Source organism: Caloenas nicobarica, chromosome 11 (genome assembly GCF_036013445.1).
Source record: "Caloenas nicobarica isolate bCalNic1 chromosome 11, bCalNic1.hap1, whole genome shotgun sequence".
Classification (NCBI taxonomy): domain Eukaryota; kingdom Metazoa; phylum Chordata; class Aves; order Columbiformes; family Columbidae; genus Caloenas; species Caloenas nicobarica.
In genome coordinates, this window is record NC_088255.1 from 6,694,885 (window position 1) to 6,717,090 (window position 22,206).

Consider the following 22,206-nt stretch of genomic DNA (forward strand, 5'->3'; position numbering starts at 1 on the left):
GTAGCCGAACAAATTGCATTTCCATTCCTCTAAAATGTGTTTCTTCTCATTTCATACTGCATTATCCTAAACGTTCTCCTGAACATACAAAAAAAGACAATGAATGGTCAAGAAAATCAGAAGACCTTCCTGTTTGATCTGTAAAAAACACAGGCAGCTCCCTCTTGCTCTGACATCCTCTTTGTTCTGAAGTTCTTCCCTCCACATGAAAGCACAACCTCCTTCCAGGCAAGAGGGCAGTCTCCAGTGCTCCATCTGGGCACAGATGTTCACACTGGTGCTCACCTTGCCTTGCACAGCATTAGCAAAATATGGCAATTTTCGAGGCAGCGCACTGACTGACTGTGTGAAACACCCGCATGGCGGCCAAAAACAGAATTTCAGGGAGAAAATAATAGAGTTTTATTCCCGCTCGTTTGAACGGGTAACAACAAATATATCCAAAGCCCTCCAAGTGAAAAATTCCAGTATGCAAACCAAAAAGAAGAGCAATTATGTGGGTTTTTTCTTCTTTATTATTCACGCAGGAGTTCTAAAAAGGCATTTTAGAAATTAGAGAGCAGAGTCGCATCTATTAGCTGATACCTTACAAAAAGTTAAGAAAAATAATAACTATTTTTTAAAACTGCTTTGCTCTGAGTGAAAAATATCCTGGAACATCTGCAGCCATAACAACACTCATAGTCAACTGAAAGGTGAAAAGGAATCAAGTATTTACCTTCTCTGCATTTTTGATGCTTGAAATGAAGCAATTAAGAAAAAAATATCCCAAATTCTAAGCAATCTAAACAAATCAATTTTTCACCTCCTCTAGAATTTCTTCTCCTTGTCATTTTATACTGCTGTCTTGTAAGGGTCTTGAGCATACAAAAATGCAAATTAAGGCAGTCTCCAAGAGCAAATCACAGAGGGTACCATTTTAGTACAATTAGCATCACACAGCCAAACACTTTCAAACTTACTTCCTGATTTTCAAGCCTTCTTCGTTGTCAGGCAGGAAGAATTCAAAAGATTTATACTTTTTCACCAAATCTCGACGATACTGACCAACATTAAACTCTGCCAAGAAGAAACCAGTATTAGTGGGAACTAACAGTATTCATGTAAAAAGGACAAATGACAGCTTTGAAACCAAACTACCTGCAAGGACAAAATAATTTATCATGTATGAAGCCAACATATCATACTTCTTCTTGTGTTTTGGGGAGTTTGTTTTTAAATACAAAGACAACAACAATCATGGAAATGGCAAAAAAACATTTGGGCTGTACATAGCTTTAATGGAGAATTTTGACTGTATTGCTGGGCCTCTGTTTGCAGGTTTGCCTGAAAAAAGAAACTCTTTTCCTCCTCTGCAGGGGTGGCTGGAAGTCTATTTCAGTAGCCTATAAAGGACTACTAATAATGTAGCTTTTTCTTCTGTGTATATGTGCAGTGAAATAATATTCTGGCAGCACCTCCCAAAACTTTCAGCTCTTCTTTAAGCAAGGAAGAGCCAATCTTGCTTTTGACGAATGAAACTTGAAATTCAAGTTGTGGAAACATTTTTTCCAAACTCTGCTCTAATACACCTTAAGGATCAGTACATACTATTTCGCAACCTCTGTTGCATTTATTTAAAAATGCTTACGTTGGGAAAAAAAAAAAAAAAAAACCAAAAAAAAAAACAAAAAAAAAAACCCCACAACACTACCCATACACCAACCCACAGCATCAGTACTGAATCTAATCTTACTGTGATTTCTTAACAGTGGTCAAAGAAAACGATTCCTTATCCGAGCAAAGGTCTATAAGGTCTATGGCCGTATACGTGTCACAATATTGGATATGGGATTAGGGCAAGGCAGTTCTGTTTTGCCACGTGGCAGACAATGACACTGTACCATAATTAACTTCATTTGACAACTGAAAGTAGGCCTCCGAAGTGCAATTAATGTTTAACTTGTTTCTGACCTATAGATTTTCTCTGTTGAGCTGCAAAGCATTTTTTTTAACGTTAGATCAAACTGAAGTATTCTGTTTGAGAAGCTGCCAAGGTATAACTACTTGTCAGACAACCACCACACAACCAGCACTATTCAAAAAAGCTTCCCAAAGTTTAGTATCTAAAAACCACATTGCAACACTATTCTATTCAGGCATCTAACTGACCTGATTTCCTTCCAAAAACCCAGACAAAAGTCTTCTGTATTTTTAACCATTTCGCATTCCAGATGACAGAGGATTTTGGAAGGAACAAAGGAAAACACAGAACTGATGGCTGAAATGATTTGACTAACATCAACCCTGGGCTATTTACGTCCACCTTCTGTTCGTGAACTCTCCAGCTTGCTTCATGTATGTGATAAGATGGCATTTATCTTTTCTCTGGTTTACATAACTTCATAATTTCCGCCATCTGTCTCAGAGAATAAGAACACTTACTACATTAAGCACACTCTAATTTTAAGACATTAAGAGCCAAAGGGTAACAGATGTCAGGGCTACTTGATACTTAACATATATCGATTCAATCCTAATCAACTGGACACGTTAGGCAATGTGTCATCTATTTGAGATATTTTAGATTGACTTTGGCTTCAATAAACGTGCTAAACTTGCATCATCACTGATGATACGAACAACAGAAAGGGTCTGTAGTTTACCAGGAAAATCCCAAGTCATCCTTTCTAGCAAAGACAAACCATAGCCAGCAACCTAGAATGGAAGCTCATATGGCAACTCTAGGTTGCATATTTTTGTAAAATTAGGCAGAAATGCTCTATTTTTTAATAAGCACAAGCACATGTATTTTCTGATGTGCTGCTCACAACAGCCCATGGAACTTTTCCTATAACTATTTTAACATATTTGTGATATATTCAACCAAGCATAAGCCAGATGTGTACAATATCTTTTTTGCTGCCCAATACCGGATTACTGCTTTTTAAAGTTCACATAGTAAAATGCTCAACACAACGACATATGTACACATCTACACAAATGTATGCTAGATATGTATCTAACACAACAGCATGGTTATATCACACACATTTTATCAGCTTGAATGCCAGCTAACCTATTTAGATTGTTATTCCATCTCACCCTAAGGGATAAAACTGAAGTCCCTAAGTATCTGATACTGCTCATGAGAGGGGTGATCCTGTGTGAAAACAGTCGAAACTCAATTGGTAAGTTAAATCCTGTAAACTTTCATACTCAAACAATATAATGTATCCTCCATAACATCTCATCTAAATAAAGCATATTCAACAAGTTTCTAAGAGCTTAAGAAAACACCAACTCAAAAAGCTATACCCTAGAAGGCAGATTAAATATATATATACTTCATCTTGATTTCCTAGAGCTACTAGGAAACACGTCTAAATAACAAGCCAAAAGTCTACACTTTAGTATGATCTAATATATTGAATGTTATTTAAATGATTAACTAGTCATAACTATAAAGCTACCATTACTGCACCAGACACCGAGTCACAGAACACTAGAACTCTCTTTTTCTTCTACAAAGAGCAAAGAGAAGGCTGGGGAGACAGCTGCTCAGAACCTCAAGGGGATTTAGGTCTTGTTTACTTGTCAATCTGGGCCCACAAGACACCCCAGGAGCTCCAAAATGAGGTAGGACAGGCAGGTCCTTGGCACGGCCAATCTGAGCCATCCTTTCTGCTCAAAACACACAAGTAAAGTCCTTAAGAGAGTGATACCAACAGGCTGTTTCAGTTCCTTGGGCTCTTAACATTCAAAGAGAGCTGTAACTCATTCCACAAATGCAGTTAAACAGAGTTACACAGAGAATTACAGGTTGCACAAAGTTCATAAACAAAATAAGATAGAGAAGTCAGAACTTTAACCCAGAAGTGCTGACTGCTTCTCCGCTTGTAAACAAGATTCCCTTTCACCCACATAAAAAGTAAGAAGAAAAAAAAAAGGACAGTTGAAGAACCAAAGTGTTAAGGGACGAGTAAAAAGTTGATTTAGGCACCTGCCAGAACAAGGAAGTAAATGAACAGTCACCAGATTTGATTAATGAACATCTAAATGAACAGAAAGCTTGTGTATGCTATTGCTTAAAAATAAGTTAACAGAGCAGAAAGATTTTAAGTAGACAAACTTGGCAACAAAATTACAGGGAATGAGGTTTATAAAACACCTAACATCTGCCCTGTCCTTCTGACGTTAACAAAAGTAAATCCATCACCTTTTGTAGGCACTCCAATCCAATTTAAATAGCGTGTCAGCTTCTTCGAGATGTAGGTTTTTCCTCTTGCTGGGAGACCCACCATGACAATCAGAGTAGGGCAATTAGTCATACATACTGAAACAGAAAAACAGAAAATCAGGATTTACCATTAACATTCCCACAAAGCCAAGGCTTATATTGCGGTGGAAAACGACAAGCCGTGTGCTCTCTGAGGAAGTGACCGTTCAAGCAGCTCATGCACCGTGTCTCACTCCTTCAGGGGGTTTCTTTAGGACTATGGGGGACCTAACCAGGCTTCTTATTACTGTGCTGAATTTTGGAAGGGCGCGTCAGTGGCAGTGCAATGCTGGACACGTGAATCGTGCACCGGCAGAAGACAAAGAAGTCTATGGATTTGCATACATGTTTTAGGACATATTTTTAAAAAAAAAAAAAAAAAAAAAGGACACTGACATCTTATACCCCCATGTACCTCAGTTCAGTGCTTGCATTGAAAGGAAACTGCAAGGTGTACATAGTATTTCGATAATTTTTAAATCTTTAAGACAAGATCTTAACACTGCTCAACCTCTTCTTGTTTTTGAGCGAAACAAGTTCAAAGATAATCACTATTTATTATTTCTCCTTTAGATATTATTAACACAAAAATCTCTTGAAACAGAGCTTATTTTGACTGTTCTTCTATGGTTACTAGAATAAAACACAAGTATTCTATGCAATCAAGTACAATAATCTGGTATACAGAAATACATGCAAAAATACTCTTAAATCAAAGGCAGTGTGTTTAATTAAAAAAACACTGTATGAAGTTAGAGGAGTTATATGTATAATCTGAAAACCTTGAGGCATTCCTTTCAAATAACAAGTTTTTTGAACATTTTAATGGCACAAAACTATGGATACCTTACATGAATCTATCGCAGCTACAAGGAACTGCCTAAAAAGAAAGAAGATATTAAAGTGGCGCAAAGATATCACCAGCTCCCTCCCTGCTTCATTTCAAAGGCAATTAATTTCCATACAATCCACATGTGCAACAATTTTCTCAGTGTCTTGATAAAGGAGGAGCCAATTCACTCCAAAAGACTAAACATCAGTGTTAGGCTGTAAAGCATGACTGAACTGTTACATGAAGTGCTGTGATTGCCCAAGATTCCCAAATCTTGGATTGACAGTAGTCCCATCCCACTAAGTCGCTTGCACAAATCTGGCACAGCTATTCCACATAGTAAATTCATTGAAAAAGAACAGATTAGCAAAGAGAGATGCGCTTTCTCAAAACACACTTTGGAAAAAAAAAAAAACCAAAACCAACACACCAAGCAAAAGAAACGACCAAACCCCAAAACCATTAAAAACATATCACTTTCAATGCTGAAGCAGGCAAAAGCTGCACCTAACCTCAAAACCTGTGAAACAGAGTCTACTGCTCCATGCAATGAAAGTTTCAGGGAAGTGAATGCAAACAAAATAGATCCATCCAAACACGTCCATGTCTCCAGGGGGACACTGGTAACAGCCCTCAGCGTAAGTGCCTCTGAGCAGAAGCCTATAAACAAGAGCAATAAGGTTTTTGTGTCCCTTTTCCTCTTTTTCCCAAGTTCAGGCCAGTGAACCCCAACCCCAAGAGGGGCAAGGAAGGCTTTGGGGAAGCAAAAACTACAAAGTGCAAAGAGTACAGTGCTTGCTAAGCTTAACAGCTTTGCTTCTAGTTTTAAGGACAATAAAAGATTGAGATGAGAGAAATCACTGAGCCCCTAGAAATGTTAAGATAAGCTGTTGTTCTTCAAAGCCAGTTTGAAAGGTTCTTCACCTGAAACATCTAGCTTGAGTTTTAAACAATTTTCCAGTGCAAGCAGTGAAACAAGACTTGGGAAGACAAAGCAGGATCCGTACAGAAAGGTTCTGTATGCTGCCTCAGGTTCACCTGCTCCGCAAGGAACTGCGCCAACAGGCTTCTCTACCCATTCAGGACAGAATTCATCAACTAACATTATACCTAGATCACCTCATTTGGGGGGGTTTTTTGGTTCCGCTTTTGTTTGTTTGTTTGTCTTACCTGGGGTGAGCCACACAAATTTAGCCTTCTCACAGAACATCTGTCTTTTGGTAATGTAACAATAGATCTATACCAAAGCAAAACTTCCTTTTGCAAAACTAAGGGATAGGAAGGTACTGTGAAGAAATCAGCAGTCTGCTCCAACGGTTGCCTCACAGACTACACCAAGAAGTGCCCTCTCTAAGCTCGGCCCTACTGCCGACGTTGGTTTGGAACAGATCTTCTCACTGAGCAGCAAACCGGATCAGCAGCGCCACAGCAACATGTCAGAGGGACGTTTCCTCCCACTGCCAAGTAGTCAGTGTGCAAGTCTGGCATCACTTGCATTTTTATGCAAATTTCCTCAAGGAGAGTAAAAAAACTAGCATCACTGCTTTTATTAGAGCCCTACTACGCGTACATAGTCTAACATGCACGCCTAACTTGCATTCCACTCTCCGCACCGCTATTTAACGTGCAACCACACAGCAGAAACCAGAGGAATTATCCGCTGAACCCAATCAAACAAGTTGGAATCCTGTTGTGATTAGGTGCCCAGCTGACCGAGAGTGCTTCTCCTCTTTAAAGGGAGATACCAGTGAGACAGATGCCCTGCATGCCAGGAGGAATCCCGCTGATCCCAGTGATCTCAAATGCTCTGCTTTTGCACAACGCCACAGCCCTGGGAACCTCCCAGTCCCACCCAGTACACAGTGAGATGGCAAACACCACCTACCAGTGCCGAGCTGGTCTGAGAGCACCGCGGGCTGCAACAAGAGGATGCCAGCTCACAATCTAAAATTTGGGGCACTAAACCATGTTTGGTGTTCTGGTTTTGATGGCCAGTGATGGCTGCGGTCTCACGCCACTTACACAGGCAGCGCTTAGTGACAAGCACACCTGGGTGTTCCCAGGTAGAAGTCGAAGGCACATTTGCTGGTCAAAATAGCAGATGGCAACACCTAAATGACAGGGCTGAAAATAAAAACACACAAAGCAACTGTTTTATTTCTTCTGTACTTCAGTGTAGCATTCTCAACAACACACATAAGACTCAGGACAGCAGACACGGGTTTTTGGTTTCTTCCTTACGATCCTGTGTAATTAGCAAGGCTTAGTTTTGCTCATTAGCTCAGTAAAGAAGCCGAGACCAGAACAAAATGCAAAGTTCTGAGGGTGTATCAAATACTCAAAAGTTCAAAATAATTTAATTATATTTCACTTTATGTGACTGAACCACAGCTCTCAACAAAACGCTGCCAACACTCACTGCAAATGGGGAGGAACATGCATTCCAGTGACGGTATTCAAAATGTCAGTGTCTCGAGACTTACAGCTTCCTTTGAAGAAATGCAAGCAATTTTGACATGAGGAAGTGGACTGATAAAAAACGCAAACATACCACAAGTCACACATATCTAACTCCTGGAATAAAAAAGTCTCTTTCGTTTAATATTTTCCCAGTGACATAATGCTCAATTCTCCTTTTCACAGCACCTCACCATCATTCACTTTATATGAAAAACAATCTGCAACACAAAAGTAGTTATACAGGTGCAAGTTGCAGAGCCAAGGCAGACTCCTAAGCACAGCTGTATCTCAGCTGTATCACAGCTGGATTGTCTGGTTTACCTCCAGAAAACTCTCTACACAATGTAGTCTTGAACAGACAAACTCATCTTTTAACACTGCTTCACATATGTAACTCTTAAGGATTTCAGATAGTCTGACCTGTGGATGCGCTACCAACACTAATTTTGCTAGAGGAACATACACATTCAGAACAGCAAAACAAAACTTACAGGGCCATATGCCATCATTTTCTAAAGATGCTCTATGACCTTACGATTTTTTTTTCTTTAAAATAGATGTTCGTAACATAAACATGTAGAATAGCATGTTTGTAAACAGCAGTATCAAAAATAAATGTATGTTGCATCCCCTCACTTAGCGGGAATACACAAAAAAACATGCCCAAAATACCAATCAGTGAAAGAAAATGGCCAAGTGATGAAGCGCATTAAAATCAAGCATTGCCATTTCAGCAAAGTAGTTACCCCAGTTAAAAACTTCTTATACACTACTGAACAACACAGCAAGTTGCAGCTCAGAGTAAAATTATGAGTGCCTACCCTTCTAAAGTTTAAGATCTAACAGTCACAGAAAGAAGAAACTGCATGCTCATTTCTTCCCTCTTAAACTCTATTGTGAAATAAAGCAAGATGCAAAAGAAGGTTGTGAAACCAAAGTGGGACACTGAACAATATGGATCAGCTGTGCAGCATTTCATCAGCCCTCAAAACTCACATGATCATATGAAATCAGACACAAGAGTTGGTATTTTTCAAGTTCATCTACTATTTAATATATTATCAGCTATCCCTTCCTTTCATCCAAAATGAGATTTTGCTTTTTCCTTATCTGTGTTAAATTTTTAAGTCAGATTTTTTTTAAGGTCAGATGCTTTCTTTATCATGTTGCAACAGTTAGCCAGCTGAAGCTTACAGAGGATTCTTGCTGCTTTTATGGCCTCCAACTCAAGGCCTGTTGTCAAAAATCACTATACTATTTAGAGGCTCATACACAAATATCTTTAACTACAACATAAGCCAACACAACTACCCTGCCAAATAAGGTTCACCTTACGTGCTTTCCCCTATCACTTATCCAATTTAACTATCGGTAATCCATTTTCTCCTGTTGATCAATGGTGATAATCAGTGACCCTTCTGCATCTCCTCCAGGACAAGCTCCCCATACTGCTCCTATAACTAAAGAAGTCCATTATCTTCCAATTTGCCTCTCCTCCTTTTGTCCAAATCACCAGTTTCTAACATCACCTTGGTACAAGGGGTTCACAATTCATATTTGCTGCTCCTGGCAGGCCTGCCATCCATTTTCTCAGGGCTACCCTTTGCTTCCCGCAGCCTTGATGCCGACAGCGACAGCGCCATCACACATCCTCATGCTCAGGCTACAGCCGGGTGTTGTCCTTACCCCACTCACCTTCTCCATCTTCAGCTCCTGAGGCTGGGGGTACAAATACACATAAGCAGCGTGAGCTCAGAGGGTAGAGTTCTTTAGAGCAAAGATAATCTTCATTTGATACTTTTTTTTTTTGGACCTGGTGTACATTCATACTGGTGTACGAACAGCAAATAATTATTAGAATGACCAAATTCCAGCAGCTTTAGGGAAACAAAGCTGTTAACTGTCGTAGGGGGAAAAATAATGTTTAATTGCAGGAAGTTCATTATTTATCTCACTCTATAAACAACCTCTGTTAGGCTTTCAAAACAACTTTGACTATTTCAACTTTGCTATTATGTCCATGGTTGCTGGATTCACAGAGCTTGAAGCAATGTGACATCCAATGCCAAGAGTAGCTTTGCTACAACCTGTATACAGACAAAAATCTTTCACAAAAGGTAAGTGCAAGTTATTAATAAAAATGTGCATTTCTTCTGCCTGAGTCTTAGTTTGAAAGGACATTTAGAACAATTAACTTAATTTTACTGGTCTCACCAGCTGTAAAAGCTCAGTCTGCTCAGTAAGCTGCACACGGCCAGAACTCCTCGAAGAGGCACAGGCTAAAAGAACTCGCTCTTCAGAGCCCCATGACAGCCAAACGCTGGCACAGCTCACCAGATTTCTTCTTCCCCACACTCAGTTGCTACAACTTTTAGAAAATCCCTAACAGAGATAAGTCCCTTTAAAGATGGATCTGCGGAGTCCTCGACTGGAAATACGCACAATTCTGCTCACCCACCTTCTAGAAAGATAAAGTAAGACTAAAAATAGCAAAGATAAAGGTCATCAACATGGACAAGGAAATAAAATAAAACCAAAGGAGACCAATCAAATAAAACCAAAAGAGTTCATCTTGCTTAGCCTAGATATTCAGAAGACATCAGAGCGACTAGGTTGACTGCTCTCACTGGAAAGCTAATCTTGAGGACAAAACACCCACTCCCAATCTGAGTATTTTTTTCAGCAGTACCAGTCAACAGTTACCTGTAAAAGCAGAGCACTGGAACTGGTCAAGCCAGCACTGCCCCAAATGACCCAGCCCGGGCAGCCCATCCCGAGCTGCTACAGGACGGCTCATCGGAGCAGGGGCAACCTGTGATACAAGGAAATCAGAGGATAAATGTCTCTGCAACCCCCTTGCATGGGAAAAGTTAGAGTGTGCTCTTAGTTTGCTGAAACAAGAGAGATGGTTTTAGCAAGGAAGAGTAAGCTCTGCTCCTCTCGAGGGTGCCTGTAATTCTTATGCGTCACAAATAACTGCAGACACCTTACGCCACAATTCAAGAGTAAATGTGGGCAAAAGCAAAAGGATTACAAAAAAAAAAAACACCACAAAAATTCCAAAACTGTTGTTTGGTTGTTTTTTTAGCAAAATGTTTTCTTGGGGTCTTGGGCATCACGCATTATAGAATCCTAGCAAAAAGAAAAAAAAGTAAAATAATTTCTTTAAGGTTGTAGTCAAGAGAGGTCAAATAATTCTGCCAAGAAGACTGTGTATGTTCACCAGATTATATATAATTTTGTTCCTCGTTTGGTTTTTTTTGTAAAACAGTGTCTATGTCAAAGCTATAACTAATTTTATTTGGAAAGGAGATGCTGCATTAAGGCCAAAATGTAGCATTTTCCTCAGCGTGTTTACAAAAGCAATTTTACACTCTTTCTGACACTTCTATTTCAGCACTCATCTCCTTTTAACACCTACTATTTTTCAGATGCTGGAGCTCACAGAGAAACACATGCCTGCTTGCCTAGCACCTAGCAGAAACCAAGAAAGTTTGGGCTTATTTTGTTTATCGAGGGTTGGACCAAGGCAAGAGCAGAGCCCAGGGCAGCAGCCCATGGACGGCTGCCGCCGCAGCAGAGCCCTCAGCTCTGTCAGCCTCTTTGCATGACAAATAAAAACAATCCCACACGACAAAGCCCCTTTTGTCTGCGAAACTGCCGTGTACTGAATCTCAGTTACTTAAGTAAGGGGGAAAAAAAAGGGGAGAAAAAAAATCGTGAGGAAAAGTTTCTTAATAAACTATGGTTTACAAATGCCAAAGTCTTCAGGGGCTGATGACTTGGTTGGCTGCACCTCAAAATAAGGAAAGCCATTAACTCATACAACAGATGGCCTGATACAGCACTGACCTTAAAAGAAAAAAAAATACAGTGACGTTCTTAGGCCTTTCTTCAGGAAGAACATACCGAATGTAAACGCTCCTTAGATCCAGAACGTAAAAAAAAAAAAAAAAAAAAAAGAAGAAGAAGAAGAAAAGAAGAAACACACCAACAAAAGCAACTAGAAGATACTCTTCCCAGCCAAGCGCTGTCGCCATCCGTCGGGCGCAGACCCAGCAGCTCCGGGATGTCCTGCCTTCCCGGCGTTTCAGGCGACCCTGACCGCCTCCCCCTCAGCCCCGGCACACCGGCCCCGGGCCCGCAGAACGAGCCCTTCGCACCAGAGGCTCGTTCCAGCCCCGGCAAAGGGCCCGGCGCTCGGGGCCCGACCCCGCTGAGGCCGCATCGCCCCCGGGAGGGGCTCCGCGGAGCCCGGCTCACCCGCCGCGGCCCCACCGAGGCGAGGGAGGCGCGGCCGCGCGGGGGTCCCGCTGACAGCTGCCGCCCGCCGGGGCTCCCCCCGCCGCCGCCCCGCTCACCGCCGCGCTGGGCGCTGTGCCCCGCCGGCAGCCCGTTGTCGTAGGGCTCCCACGTCTTCTGCAGGGGGTTCTGCGTGAGCTCCCGCGCCGGCGACGCCGCCGCCATCCTCACCCGCCTCCCGGCTCCCACTGCAGCGGCGGCGGGCGGGGCGGCACCGCCTCTCCGACCGGCGGGGGCGAGGCCGGGCGCGGGAAGCGGCAGCCCCGCGGCCCCCCTGAGGGAAGGGCCGCGCTGCGGCGGCTGCCCCGGGCGGTCGAGGCCCTCGGGCCGGAGCTGCCCTTCCCGGGGCTCCCTGCCCCCGTGTCCGCCCCGCGGCGGGAGGACCGAGGCCCGGGGCGGCGCCGCTGCTCCCTCACGGGAGAGGCTTCGCGCAGCCCCCTCGTCCCCAGGCCCTGAGGGGGAGCGGCCCGGCGGGCCGGGGCCGTGTCACACAGCTTGCCCCGCACATCACCCAGCGGGGCAGGCAGCGGGCTGGGGGAGGAAGGGAAGGGCCGGGGGGCAGCCGGTGTTGTGCACCGACAAGCAGGTGATTCCATTTTCTAAAGCTGCAGAGAACATCACACTCTCAAACCCTAAAAATAGCCTGTCCAGGGAGCATTCAATGTGTTTTTTAAGTCATGCACTGAATGATGTATTTTTCCAATTAAACTCTGTAGTGGCCTGAAGGCTAAATTAATATCGATGCAGGAAACCATACATAAACAATAGGTTTCTAACATCTTATTTAGCTACCAAAAAACCCACTATGGACAAAGTACCCTGAGAAGATCTGTGCTGCAGTAAGAGCAGTGGCGCGGCTGAATACACCAGCCAGCTGCTGCGTTCACAGCAACTGCACCAGCTTTTTAACTGAAAAGCTGAATATTTCACTAGCACATACATCTATATGTTTTACAGAAGATAAATACAACACCTTGAAAATACAGCAGTGAAGTGCAATACACATTTTTATTGTTATTCGTTGTCAGGCACTCAGACATTATGACACTGGCCTAAATACACATGAAGGTCAGTACTTCTTTTTTAATACTAGTCAGACTGAACATCTGAGGATTGATTTTAGTTTTTTCTATTCCATTACAAGCTACAATAGAAGTTTTTAAACAACAGAAAAATCAGTTCTCAGAGACATTTAGTGAGACACCCCTTGGAGAGTTAACGCTATTTTTCCAAAACCACGTTTGCTTGACCTGCCCTTCCCTTCCCTCTCCTCAAAGCTGATTTCCTTCTCTTCAAGACTGATTACAGTTTTCAGCTGTAGGCGCCTGCACTATATTTTTACACTAGCATTTTCTCCCTCATTTTGTTTTGAGTTGATAGCCAAGGCAGGGAGGTGCAGAGTGGTCAGAGGAGTCACATTACAAGGGTCAGAAACCAGGAGCAGGGAGAGAGAGTTTTTAAACACCTAAAAGCTTCTTGGTTTCTCCAACTAGGTATGTATTTACTTCCAACAGCTTCCAAGAGAGTTGTGAGCAGGACTGAGTCTAATCTGTGCTCCCGGTTACTCCCAGAAGCCTGTCTCCCGTGCACACAAAAACATTGCAACACCTGACTCCAGGGTAGAGTGCAGCATCAGGAGGTACCCACCTCACCCTCTGACCACACCAGGATGCTCCAGCTGTCCTAGCAGTGCCTCCAGTTCACAAGAGATGTAATATTAACAGAAGCAAGAGAACAACAGGAACACCGACTTTAGAAAAGACACTTCTCAGGCTTGCTTTATATATATAAAGCAGAAAATGTCCTTACAGTCTAAAAGTTTGTACCTCCTTTCTGCAAATCTACACACAGCACAAGAACTCCACTCACACCCGCACCTCACAGTTGAAAACACTGACCTGATGCTGTTCATACAAGAACATTTTTCAGAGGTCTGCAAGGGTGAATTACTACATTTCTAAGTCTTGTCCCCCAAGCATACCATCAGTGAATTCCCTTCTTGTTCAGGCAGATTGAAACCAGTGGTACCTGCCCAAAACTTAAATAAAGGTTTGTCCAGGTGTTTGTAATGACATTAGAGGTGTGGACGGACACCTGCTAGTCTTCATTTTTGTGAGGTAAAGATTTCAGCTTGATTGATAACAAATAAGTTTGATCAACAGCATAATAACAAATTTATTTGGTTTTGTTTGGGTTTTTGTTTGGTTGGTTTGGTTTTTTGTTTGGGGTTTTTTGGTGTGCGTCTTGTGTGTTTTGTTTGTTCCTTGATTTTTGGTTTTGATTTGTTTTTAATAACCTCAGTGCAATAATGAGCTATTTGACCGAGGACACGGAGAAAAAGAATACATAAATTTTGTGCCACTCCTGAAGCCTTGTTTCCAAACATGGTTTTCAAGGGCACTGCATTCAATTCTTAGAAAAAGACACAACAAATAAAGATTGCTCCTTAGATTCCTAATAAATGATAGAGATCAGCTTCTGGACAATCATGTTGTCATCACCCGCTGTCCTGATACAAAAGTGTGAGAAGCAGGGCTGGTTCCTGCAGGTGAAGTGCTGGGGACTCAGCTTTGTTTGCTACAGGGAAACCACAAATAAGCCTTTACTCCTCGGAAGGCTTTTATGCAAATCTTCTGCTCTCAGGGCCATGCTCAGCTGAAAGCTTACCTGGAAAAGCACCTCTCTGCAGAGGCAAAACATCCAGGGCAAAGACAGTCTTGGAGAATTAATTGCTGCACAGAAATAGAACAAGCTTGATCCAAGTAACAGAGTTATACTTAATCTTTTCAAACGACTGCCTGACAAGAGAGGAAACTCTTACGGTTTAACACAGACAGCAAGCGCTAATTATTGCTGAGACACGGAAAAATAAGAGGTTGAACCAAGGCTTCTGCTTGATCATACAGAAACCTGACTTTGTATCTGTAAATAAGCTGTATCATATGGTAACCACATAATACAAGTTCCACAATACCTGCCAGTCACTTTGATGTGTCTCATTTCCCTAGTAAAGATATCACTTCGTAGTCTGACAGCCTACGAATCACCCAACATTTCTGCCTCCTGTCTTTCCACCATCACTCCAGCTCACTACCTGGAATAAAAGGAGACTTTCAGACCTCCAGGTACCCACATCCCCACCACCTCGAGCACAGCAGATACAGCTCACAAAAAGAAAAAAACAGTTCACAAACCCTTCTCCATCACAGAGACCCAAGCGATTTGTAAAATGACTAAAGGATACACAGACAGCCAGAGGTCACAACATGTGCTTTATGTACGCAGGATGGCTGCAAAGGAGTCCCCACACTGTGCCAGGCCCCGAGGTCAAGCACATGAGGTGTTTCAGTGCCACACACCCTGACCAGACTACAACAGCGTCCCGGTCCTGCTCGTCACATAACACTGTAAGGAGGAGAAGGACCAAGAGACATCAGACTATGAACCCTTAATGTAAAAACAAAGTCTCTTTGGACTAATCCCAGAATGCAAACAGATACCTGTATTTTAAAAAATTCCATGTAGGGGGAAGATTAGCCAAAAAGCCAGGAATCCATGTTCTAAAAAGATTGATAAGGGGACGAGGGTTGTTAGAATTAGATGAATGAAATATGTAAACTGAGGCAGGCATCAGGTAGTCTGTAAACCCTGAAGTACTCAACCAGTGGGGAACAGAGGAAGGAAATTATGGCCGGGATTTGAGAGGATACAAGCAGAGGCTTTTTGCCCTATTACGTATGCCTACCTTTAGGTAGAACACCCGATCTTGCAAAATCGTTATTAAAATATGCTTTGATGAGAGATCCTGCCTGGGCCTATTATATTTGCAAGGTAATTGTTTTCTACAACACAAAGTAGCTTTTTCTGGGAAGTTCCTGAAACAAAAAGCAAAACTTCCAAGATAAAAAGCCGCTAAAAGACAAACTTCCCATTTTCCCCTTCTTATTGCCGATGTTTAAAAAGAGCCACCTGTGATGTTAGCGGTGCTTTCCAAGGAAGGGGGCCCCGCAAACCATCGACGCTTGGAAGCGTCCTGAACCGTCTGTCACCCTGCGTGCACAGCCTGGACATCCCCACAGAGAGCCGGCGCTGTGGCGGTTACCCCCCTTCCCTCTGCACCCCCCGGGGACCGCGGAAACCCGCCCGGTAGCGGCACCCCGGGGCTACCGGCCCCGCCCGCCAGGCGGCGCCCTGACACCGCCCGGGCCGCTCCGCGAGCGCCCCCTGGCGGCTGGCTGCAGGCACCTGCCCTCGGCACAGCGCTCCGCGCCGCCCCAGCAGCGGGGGGGACACCCGAGCGGGGGGGACACCCCGGGGTCGCTGGGGGGGACACACACACACACACCCCGGAGCGTGTCCCCGCGGCTGGTGGAAGCGCGCTGGCGCAGGCGGAGCTGCAGCAGCAGATGGGCTGTACCCAGACCGTGCCGCTGGAAGAATGAAGTAATTAACTGACTGCTGTAGTGCAGAAACGCGCGGCTGGGTTGCGCTGTACACACCGTGCCAGGAGGCACACGGCTTCGCAGAATGCTAGCGCTAAAATACACCAACTCGCGGCTTCTAAGCACCCAAGGTAGTCTCAGAGGTTACAGAACGCTACAAGGAAGGAAAGCCTGTCTACTAATCCCGAACTATTTTCTCAATGAAATGGGAAAAAAAAAAAAAGTTGGGGGGGGAAGTCCACACTCAAAACTAAATACCTCTATTTCTTTCTAGATATTACACACGAAGTTATATTTCATCATTGACCTAATACTTCAATTTCTCTAAAGCAACTCTCTTTCCACAGCACTGCAGTATCAGTTATTTATCACTTTGAAAAAAACAATAGCACCCGATCTCTACACACAACTGGCAAAAACCTCAATCCAGGTGTTCTGTATTGCGACTGGCAGATTACTGCTCTGAAATAACAAGCAGAAATTAGTTTTAATGATCCCATCCTAAAATAGGTATCTACATTTTCTACAAGGTGAGAGGAAACATCGGAGTCCTCATCCCCCTTTAAGAAGGTACCTAGAGACAGCTGCATGCCCCACAGCTTACGACAACTCCAAGACTTGAGCTACACAGCACATCACCAGCTTAGTTTCCATAGGGTTTAAGGAGGCACAGAGGAATGCAGAATTTGAAAAGATCATTACGTATGAACACTATTTGAGAAATACAGATGCACCAGCACACTCTTCATCCACACACATCTTATGTATCCAGCTTCAACATCCAACCAACATTACCCATTTCCACATGGCTCTGACCAGCTATTACAGCAGCGTGCTACACTGTGTCATCATATCTGCATAAAGCATACGGGATAATTCCTATCTAACTTATAACTGATTTTCTCTTCTAATGAAAAAAGCAATATCAAATATACCTTTGGCAGGCTCATGGCAGTCCTTCATTGGCCCAAACCGGTGCAGCTGGGAGCATCACCCGAGGACAGCCAGCGACAGCTATCTAATATACACAGCAATTAAAACACTGCGAGCCAATGAGAAGAGTAGGTGACCAAACACACAACTATGCTTCACCCTCACAACACTTCAACATCTCAAAACTGGATTTTGGCTGTAGTGATTTTTTTGTTTTGACCAAGCATTTGGTGCGGTGCTCTTACACAGTGAAAAGCTGATGCTTATGGGTAATGACAGCATCCAAACTTGTAACTGCACTGAGTTTCCACCACAGTGACCAAAACTACAGCAGAGCAGATGGAACACTTGGCCTGTTCAATCACATCTCTTACATCAGCACCTCAGCAGGGGACAGGCTGCTCCCTCCCCCAGGTAATTCCCATATTCCTGAAGTACAGATCAAGCCTGGCAGGTTTTTCCTCACTGTGGAAGAAGAATCTTCAGCAAGCTACCTGAAACACAATGCCTGTCTGCCAGGTATGCTGTCACCTTTGTAAGGCAAGTCCTAACTCAACTTTGCTCTTCAATTGCCAAGGAAACCTAGAGGTAAAGGAAGCTGCACTAGCAACCAAAAAGGTGGCTCTTCCTCCCAGGCTGTTCCTCGGCTCCTGGACAATGACAAAGACAATGCCTTGGGAACAGTCATCCTGCAGAAGAGATGTTTCATGGATTTAAAAATTTCCCACACAGCTTCCCACAGATAATAGAATGAGCTCCTTCTCACGAAGAGCTTAGCAAGCACAATGAGCAATCAGGGAAGAGAGACGTAATACTGTATCAGCAAAATGACATATATTGATTCATACCTTCTCAGTTCAGTTTCTCAGGAATTTTTGTTACGTCAGCTTCTTAAATGAAGACTTCCCATCTCCTCAGGATTGCCTATGGTCTTCTCCTCAACCCAAAGTACCATCCTTTTTGTTTTCCCACAGTCCAATATCCCAGGAGTCAACCCACCAAAAGTGACAAATAGCCCACTAAGTCCCCAAAGATTTCAAGCATCCCACATGACAAGTTCAGCAGGTTCCCCATACCATCTCCACAGGTCCTTCCATTTAGGACCTGATTCCAAATCAACTGAAGTCACAAGGACCAGCACTTGTGTTACATGGCCCTAGCATTTACTCTATGTCTTCTGAGCAACGAATAAGTTTATTACTGGCACCATCCACTCTAATCTCTCTCCTATCACCACCTAAGGGGAAAAAATTCCAGTTGTCTTCAAGTAGACTGCTACCTCAAAGACAAGCAAAGCCATTAAGGACTCAAAACTAAAAAAGAATCTCCCCTCAGCAATACACACTTTTAGAAGTTATTTTGTAAGAGTTCATTTTACTATTAGATTTCTTAGATTTAAAAAAACCCCACATACATAATCATGCTTTATACAACAATAAGCTGCTACTAAGAACAAGAAATCTCTTCAGTGCTATTTGAGGAATAGATTTAAATAACATTCAAGATTCCACAAAGATGTATAAATACAGATACTAGAGAGATTCCTTAAGCTGAAACAAAATCATATTCCTTAGCATAGATAAGGAAAATAACTCATCCAAACAGAAGATGTTGGTATAAAGTAAATCAGTGAGAAAACATGCTCCCATCTCTTCTAACAATCACCAACACTGCTGATACAAGGGAAGATCTGACAGCGTTCACACACTCAGGAGCGTCGTACCACGCTTCTTTGGCTGGAGAGAAGGCTAATTCTCACACTAATTAGCATTCATTGTATTTTCTTCATCATCCACTGAAACATTTTAATAGTTATTATTCATTGTGCATGCAAAATACTGATGTGTCCCTTACAGCTAGTGTTTACGTGCAGCTTGATTCCAGCACAGTAATATGTTATCAAAACCATGACGACCTAACAATCAGGAAGCAAACACTGGCTATACAAGGGGTTTTATTGTAAGAATTGTACCAATAAAATCTTGGATCACTTTCTACAGAACCCACACATTGTATTGTATGCATATAAAACCTATCGGACAATCTCAGAATACCTGGGGAGACACAGGTTATCAGCAGAACGTCCTCTCAACAACATGTGGATTGCATGAGAATCCCAGAGAACACACCGAGATTCACATCCACAGTATTATCAACTACATAAAAAAATACACCTTGCTACACTGTCACTGTTCTTTCATTATGTGAAACATTCTTGAAAGTGTGGCCAGAGTGCTTTTATTATTTCTAAATATATAAACATGTTAGTTTAGGTGTTTATTGCATTTCAGAAGAAATAATTGCTTTATTTTAAACATGAGAGAAACTAATGTCTGGAGACAAACCCTATCAATAAGATGCCATTGTCACGCAAGGAAGTTTCCTATGTTAAATCTAACATGAGGCACAGATTTAAGGCTGGTCTGCATTAACTGTATTCTTTAAATCTGACAGATAAATCATTAATCCATTATACCTCTGGTCCAAGCAGCCACCTCCCACCACCTCTAAGAAAACACTGAAATTATTTCCTTGAAAAATAGGCCAGATTCTCAAGTGGTGCTTTCAGGTATTGCTTAAAACTATTGCCATAGTCATAACATTAAGCAACATTTTAAATCTTCCTGTTATGATGAAACATAAAGGAAACATAGCATCCATTATTCATGTTTCCCGAGCATAACTCAGTGTTAAAAAACCCTTTGTAACTCACTGTATACCAGGGACTTCAAACTCCTTAGGTGAGAGGGTACGTGCTTCCAAGAAGTGCAGAAAGAGGCCATTAAAATACACCGCGTTTGCACAAATTGCCTATTTACATTCACAGGTCTAGAGGGCAACTGAACCTGCTGCGTTTCTGAGATGGTGAGTCCGCCTAGGACGGTCGCTCCTACACGCTGTTGTGGTTGTACCTGATGTTGTTACTACAGCGACAGCACGTACAGCCCTGCACACCCTCCGGACGGGTGGTGGGCGCACCCCACACGCTCTCCTCCTCCTTGGAAGGGTGATACAGCAGCGATACCCAGGAAAACCAAGGCATGATAAATTTGAAAGAGGAGGAAAAGCAAAAACATACTTGCATCCAGCAGGATGTTTGTGCCTTTTGAATCTGCAAAAGAGCGATCTCTGCTAAGCAGTCTGAAAGCGTTTCTATCACCTGAAAACTCTCTTCCTTTCCGGTCACACCAACGTATTAGGAAAACCTTCCCAATTCCGAGTTCAAGTTTACTGTTATGAGTAAGAGCAGAGTTAAAGGGAGCACAAGCAATTTTAAATAAAACAGAAAAGTCTTCTCCAGGCTGAAAGGCTTTTGAATTATGCTCACTTGCAGCCATTTTTATATCAGATATTTTGACATTTACGATGCATATGTATCCTTTATCCTTTCATTCAGCTAGGATGCCACAAGTCCCACTTGTTTATAACAGCTAGATCTGGGTTGCTAAATGTAAAAAAAAAAAAAAAAAAAGCAAAACAAGGGCAGATTCCTTCTCGGAGTGGAACTAAAACACTTAATGCTATCTTTAAAACCAAGTGCTGTCAACTGACTTCAGAAGTAGAGTTTTTCAGGACAGACACTTTAAAGAAAAACATCTCTATAACCTTGTTACACTCATTTGAAAAGTCGTCTGATGAACTAGAAAAGGAGAAATATACTAACAATAAAGAGCATGCAGAATTTGCATGTGATCCAAATGCATGAAGTAAACCAAATTAATTAAAAAACAATCATTAAGGCTTTGGGATGAAGCTACCTATCGGGCAGGCAGCATTTTAAAAGACAAAGAGATAAAGAGAACTTAGGAAGCACCATCCAGGGCTTGGGGCTTGAATGACTCCCGATGGAGAAACTGAAGAGAAAAAGGCGAGGAGGAAGACGGCTGCTGAGCCAGTGACAAACCGTCAGGGGTGCAGAGTGCATCTCTGAGTCATCGGCACATAATAGAAGTTGAAGCCATGTGAACGCCTGAAATAGGGCATGGGGAGACAAAAGCAAGACAAGGTCAAATTGTGGGAGGAGTAGGAAACACCAGATGGGGATGGGGGGAAGATTATCATGAAAGAAAGAACAGCAAGATGTTACACGCAGAGAGGTCACGGAGAACGAGAACAAAACAGGCGTCTTCAAACATTTCAGTGACATAAATAACAAGTGAATAGACAGAAGCACCCAAAACAAACTAAGTACAGGAGAGGCTGAGGTTGTACAACCTCATGTAAGAGAGACTACACTTGGCTGAGAGCTGGAACAAACAAAATTGAGTACAGAAGTTAAAGGTACGGCAGAGTATAGTACTGCAGCATATACTACTATATAGGATAAGTAGGTCACCAAGTAAAAAGCCCACAGCAACACAAGCAAGAGCAAACGAGTTAATGGGGCAGTGACTGGCCCCACAGCCCCCTGTCCACACCTACAGTTGCATTGGTTTCATGCATGTCCCATAGGAAATGAAGGCAAGAAAGCAGGTTTTTGAAAGTAAAGAATAAATCCCTCTGGAAAACCAGCATGGAAAACTGACACAAGGAAGAAAAAAACCTCGCAATATATGTGACACCAGCTGCCTCTGCAAATACTCTTAAGCTTTATGAAAAAGCAGCATATTCATCCAAATAAAAATGCAAGCAAACTAGAGCTAAGCTTCTCAGAAGCTATTGATTACAGAATTTATAATAACAGCAAAATTAATCCTAATTTGGCAAACTGCAATGCTGTCATGTAGTCTAAAACCCAGCAGTGAAAGAGGTGGGGGGGAAGCCCGACACACAGAGATCCAAATCACTGGTGAATCTCAGGCTTCATAGTCCCCAGGGCAGATTTCTCATTTTCTGCATATTTTACAAGTAGAGGTAGATGGCTTATCAGCTTCCTAACAGGATCAATGTGTAGATGAGGACGCTTAATAAGGATAATAAAATTACAACAGCCAAAATAATCTAATTTATGGAGTGCAGACAGGCTAAACAACACAAAT

At 42.7% G+C, this 22,206-nt stretch overlaps 1 protein-coding gene across 3 annotated transcripts in view; it reads right to left on the reverse strand.

Annotated features, from left to right (window-relative positions):
• The window catches only part of LOC135992900 (6-phosphofructo-2-kinase/fructose-2,6-bisphosphatase 4), a 47,805-nt gene that overhangs the window by 19,878 nt on the left and 5,721 nt on the right, over positions 1–22,206 (reverse strand). For 2 of the 3 annotated variants that reach the window (XM_065642321.1, XM_065642322.1), the window contains exons 1-3: positions 11,912–12,022; positions 4,199–4,315; positions 963–1,059 (exon numbers count right to left, since the gene is read on the reverse strand). In XM_065642321.1, the coding sequence (XP_065498393.1) occupies positions 963–1,059; positions 4,199–4,315; positions 11,912–12,017 (320 nt within the window). In that variant the 5' untranslated portion in view covers positions 12,018–12,022. Of the gene's footprint in view, positions 1–962; positions 1,060–4,198; positions 4,316–11,911; positions 12,023–22,206 lie in introns of those variants that run through there. The other variant, XM_065642323.1, reaches the window with a different exon arrangement.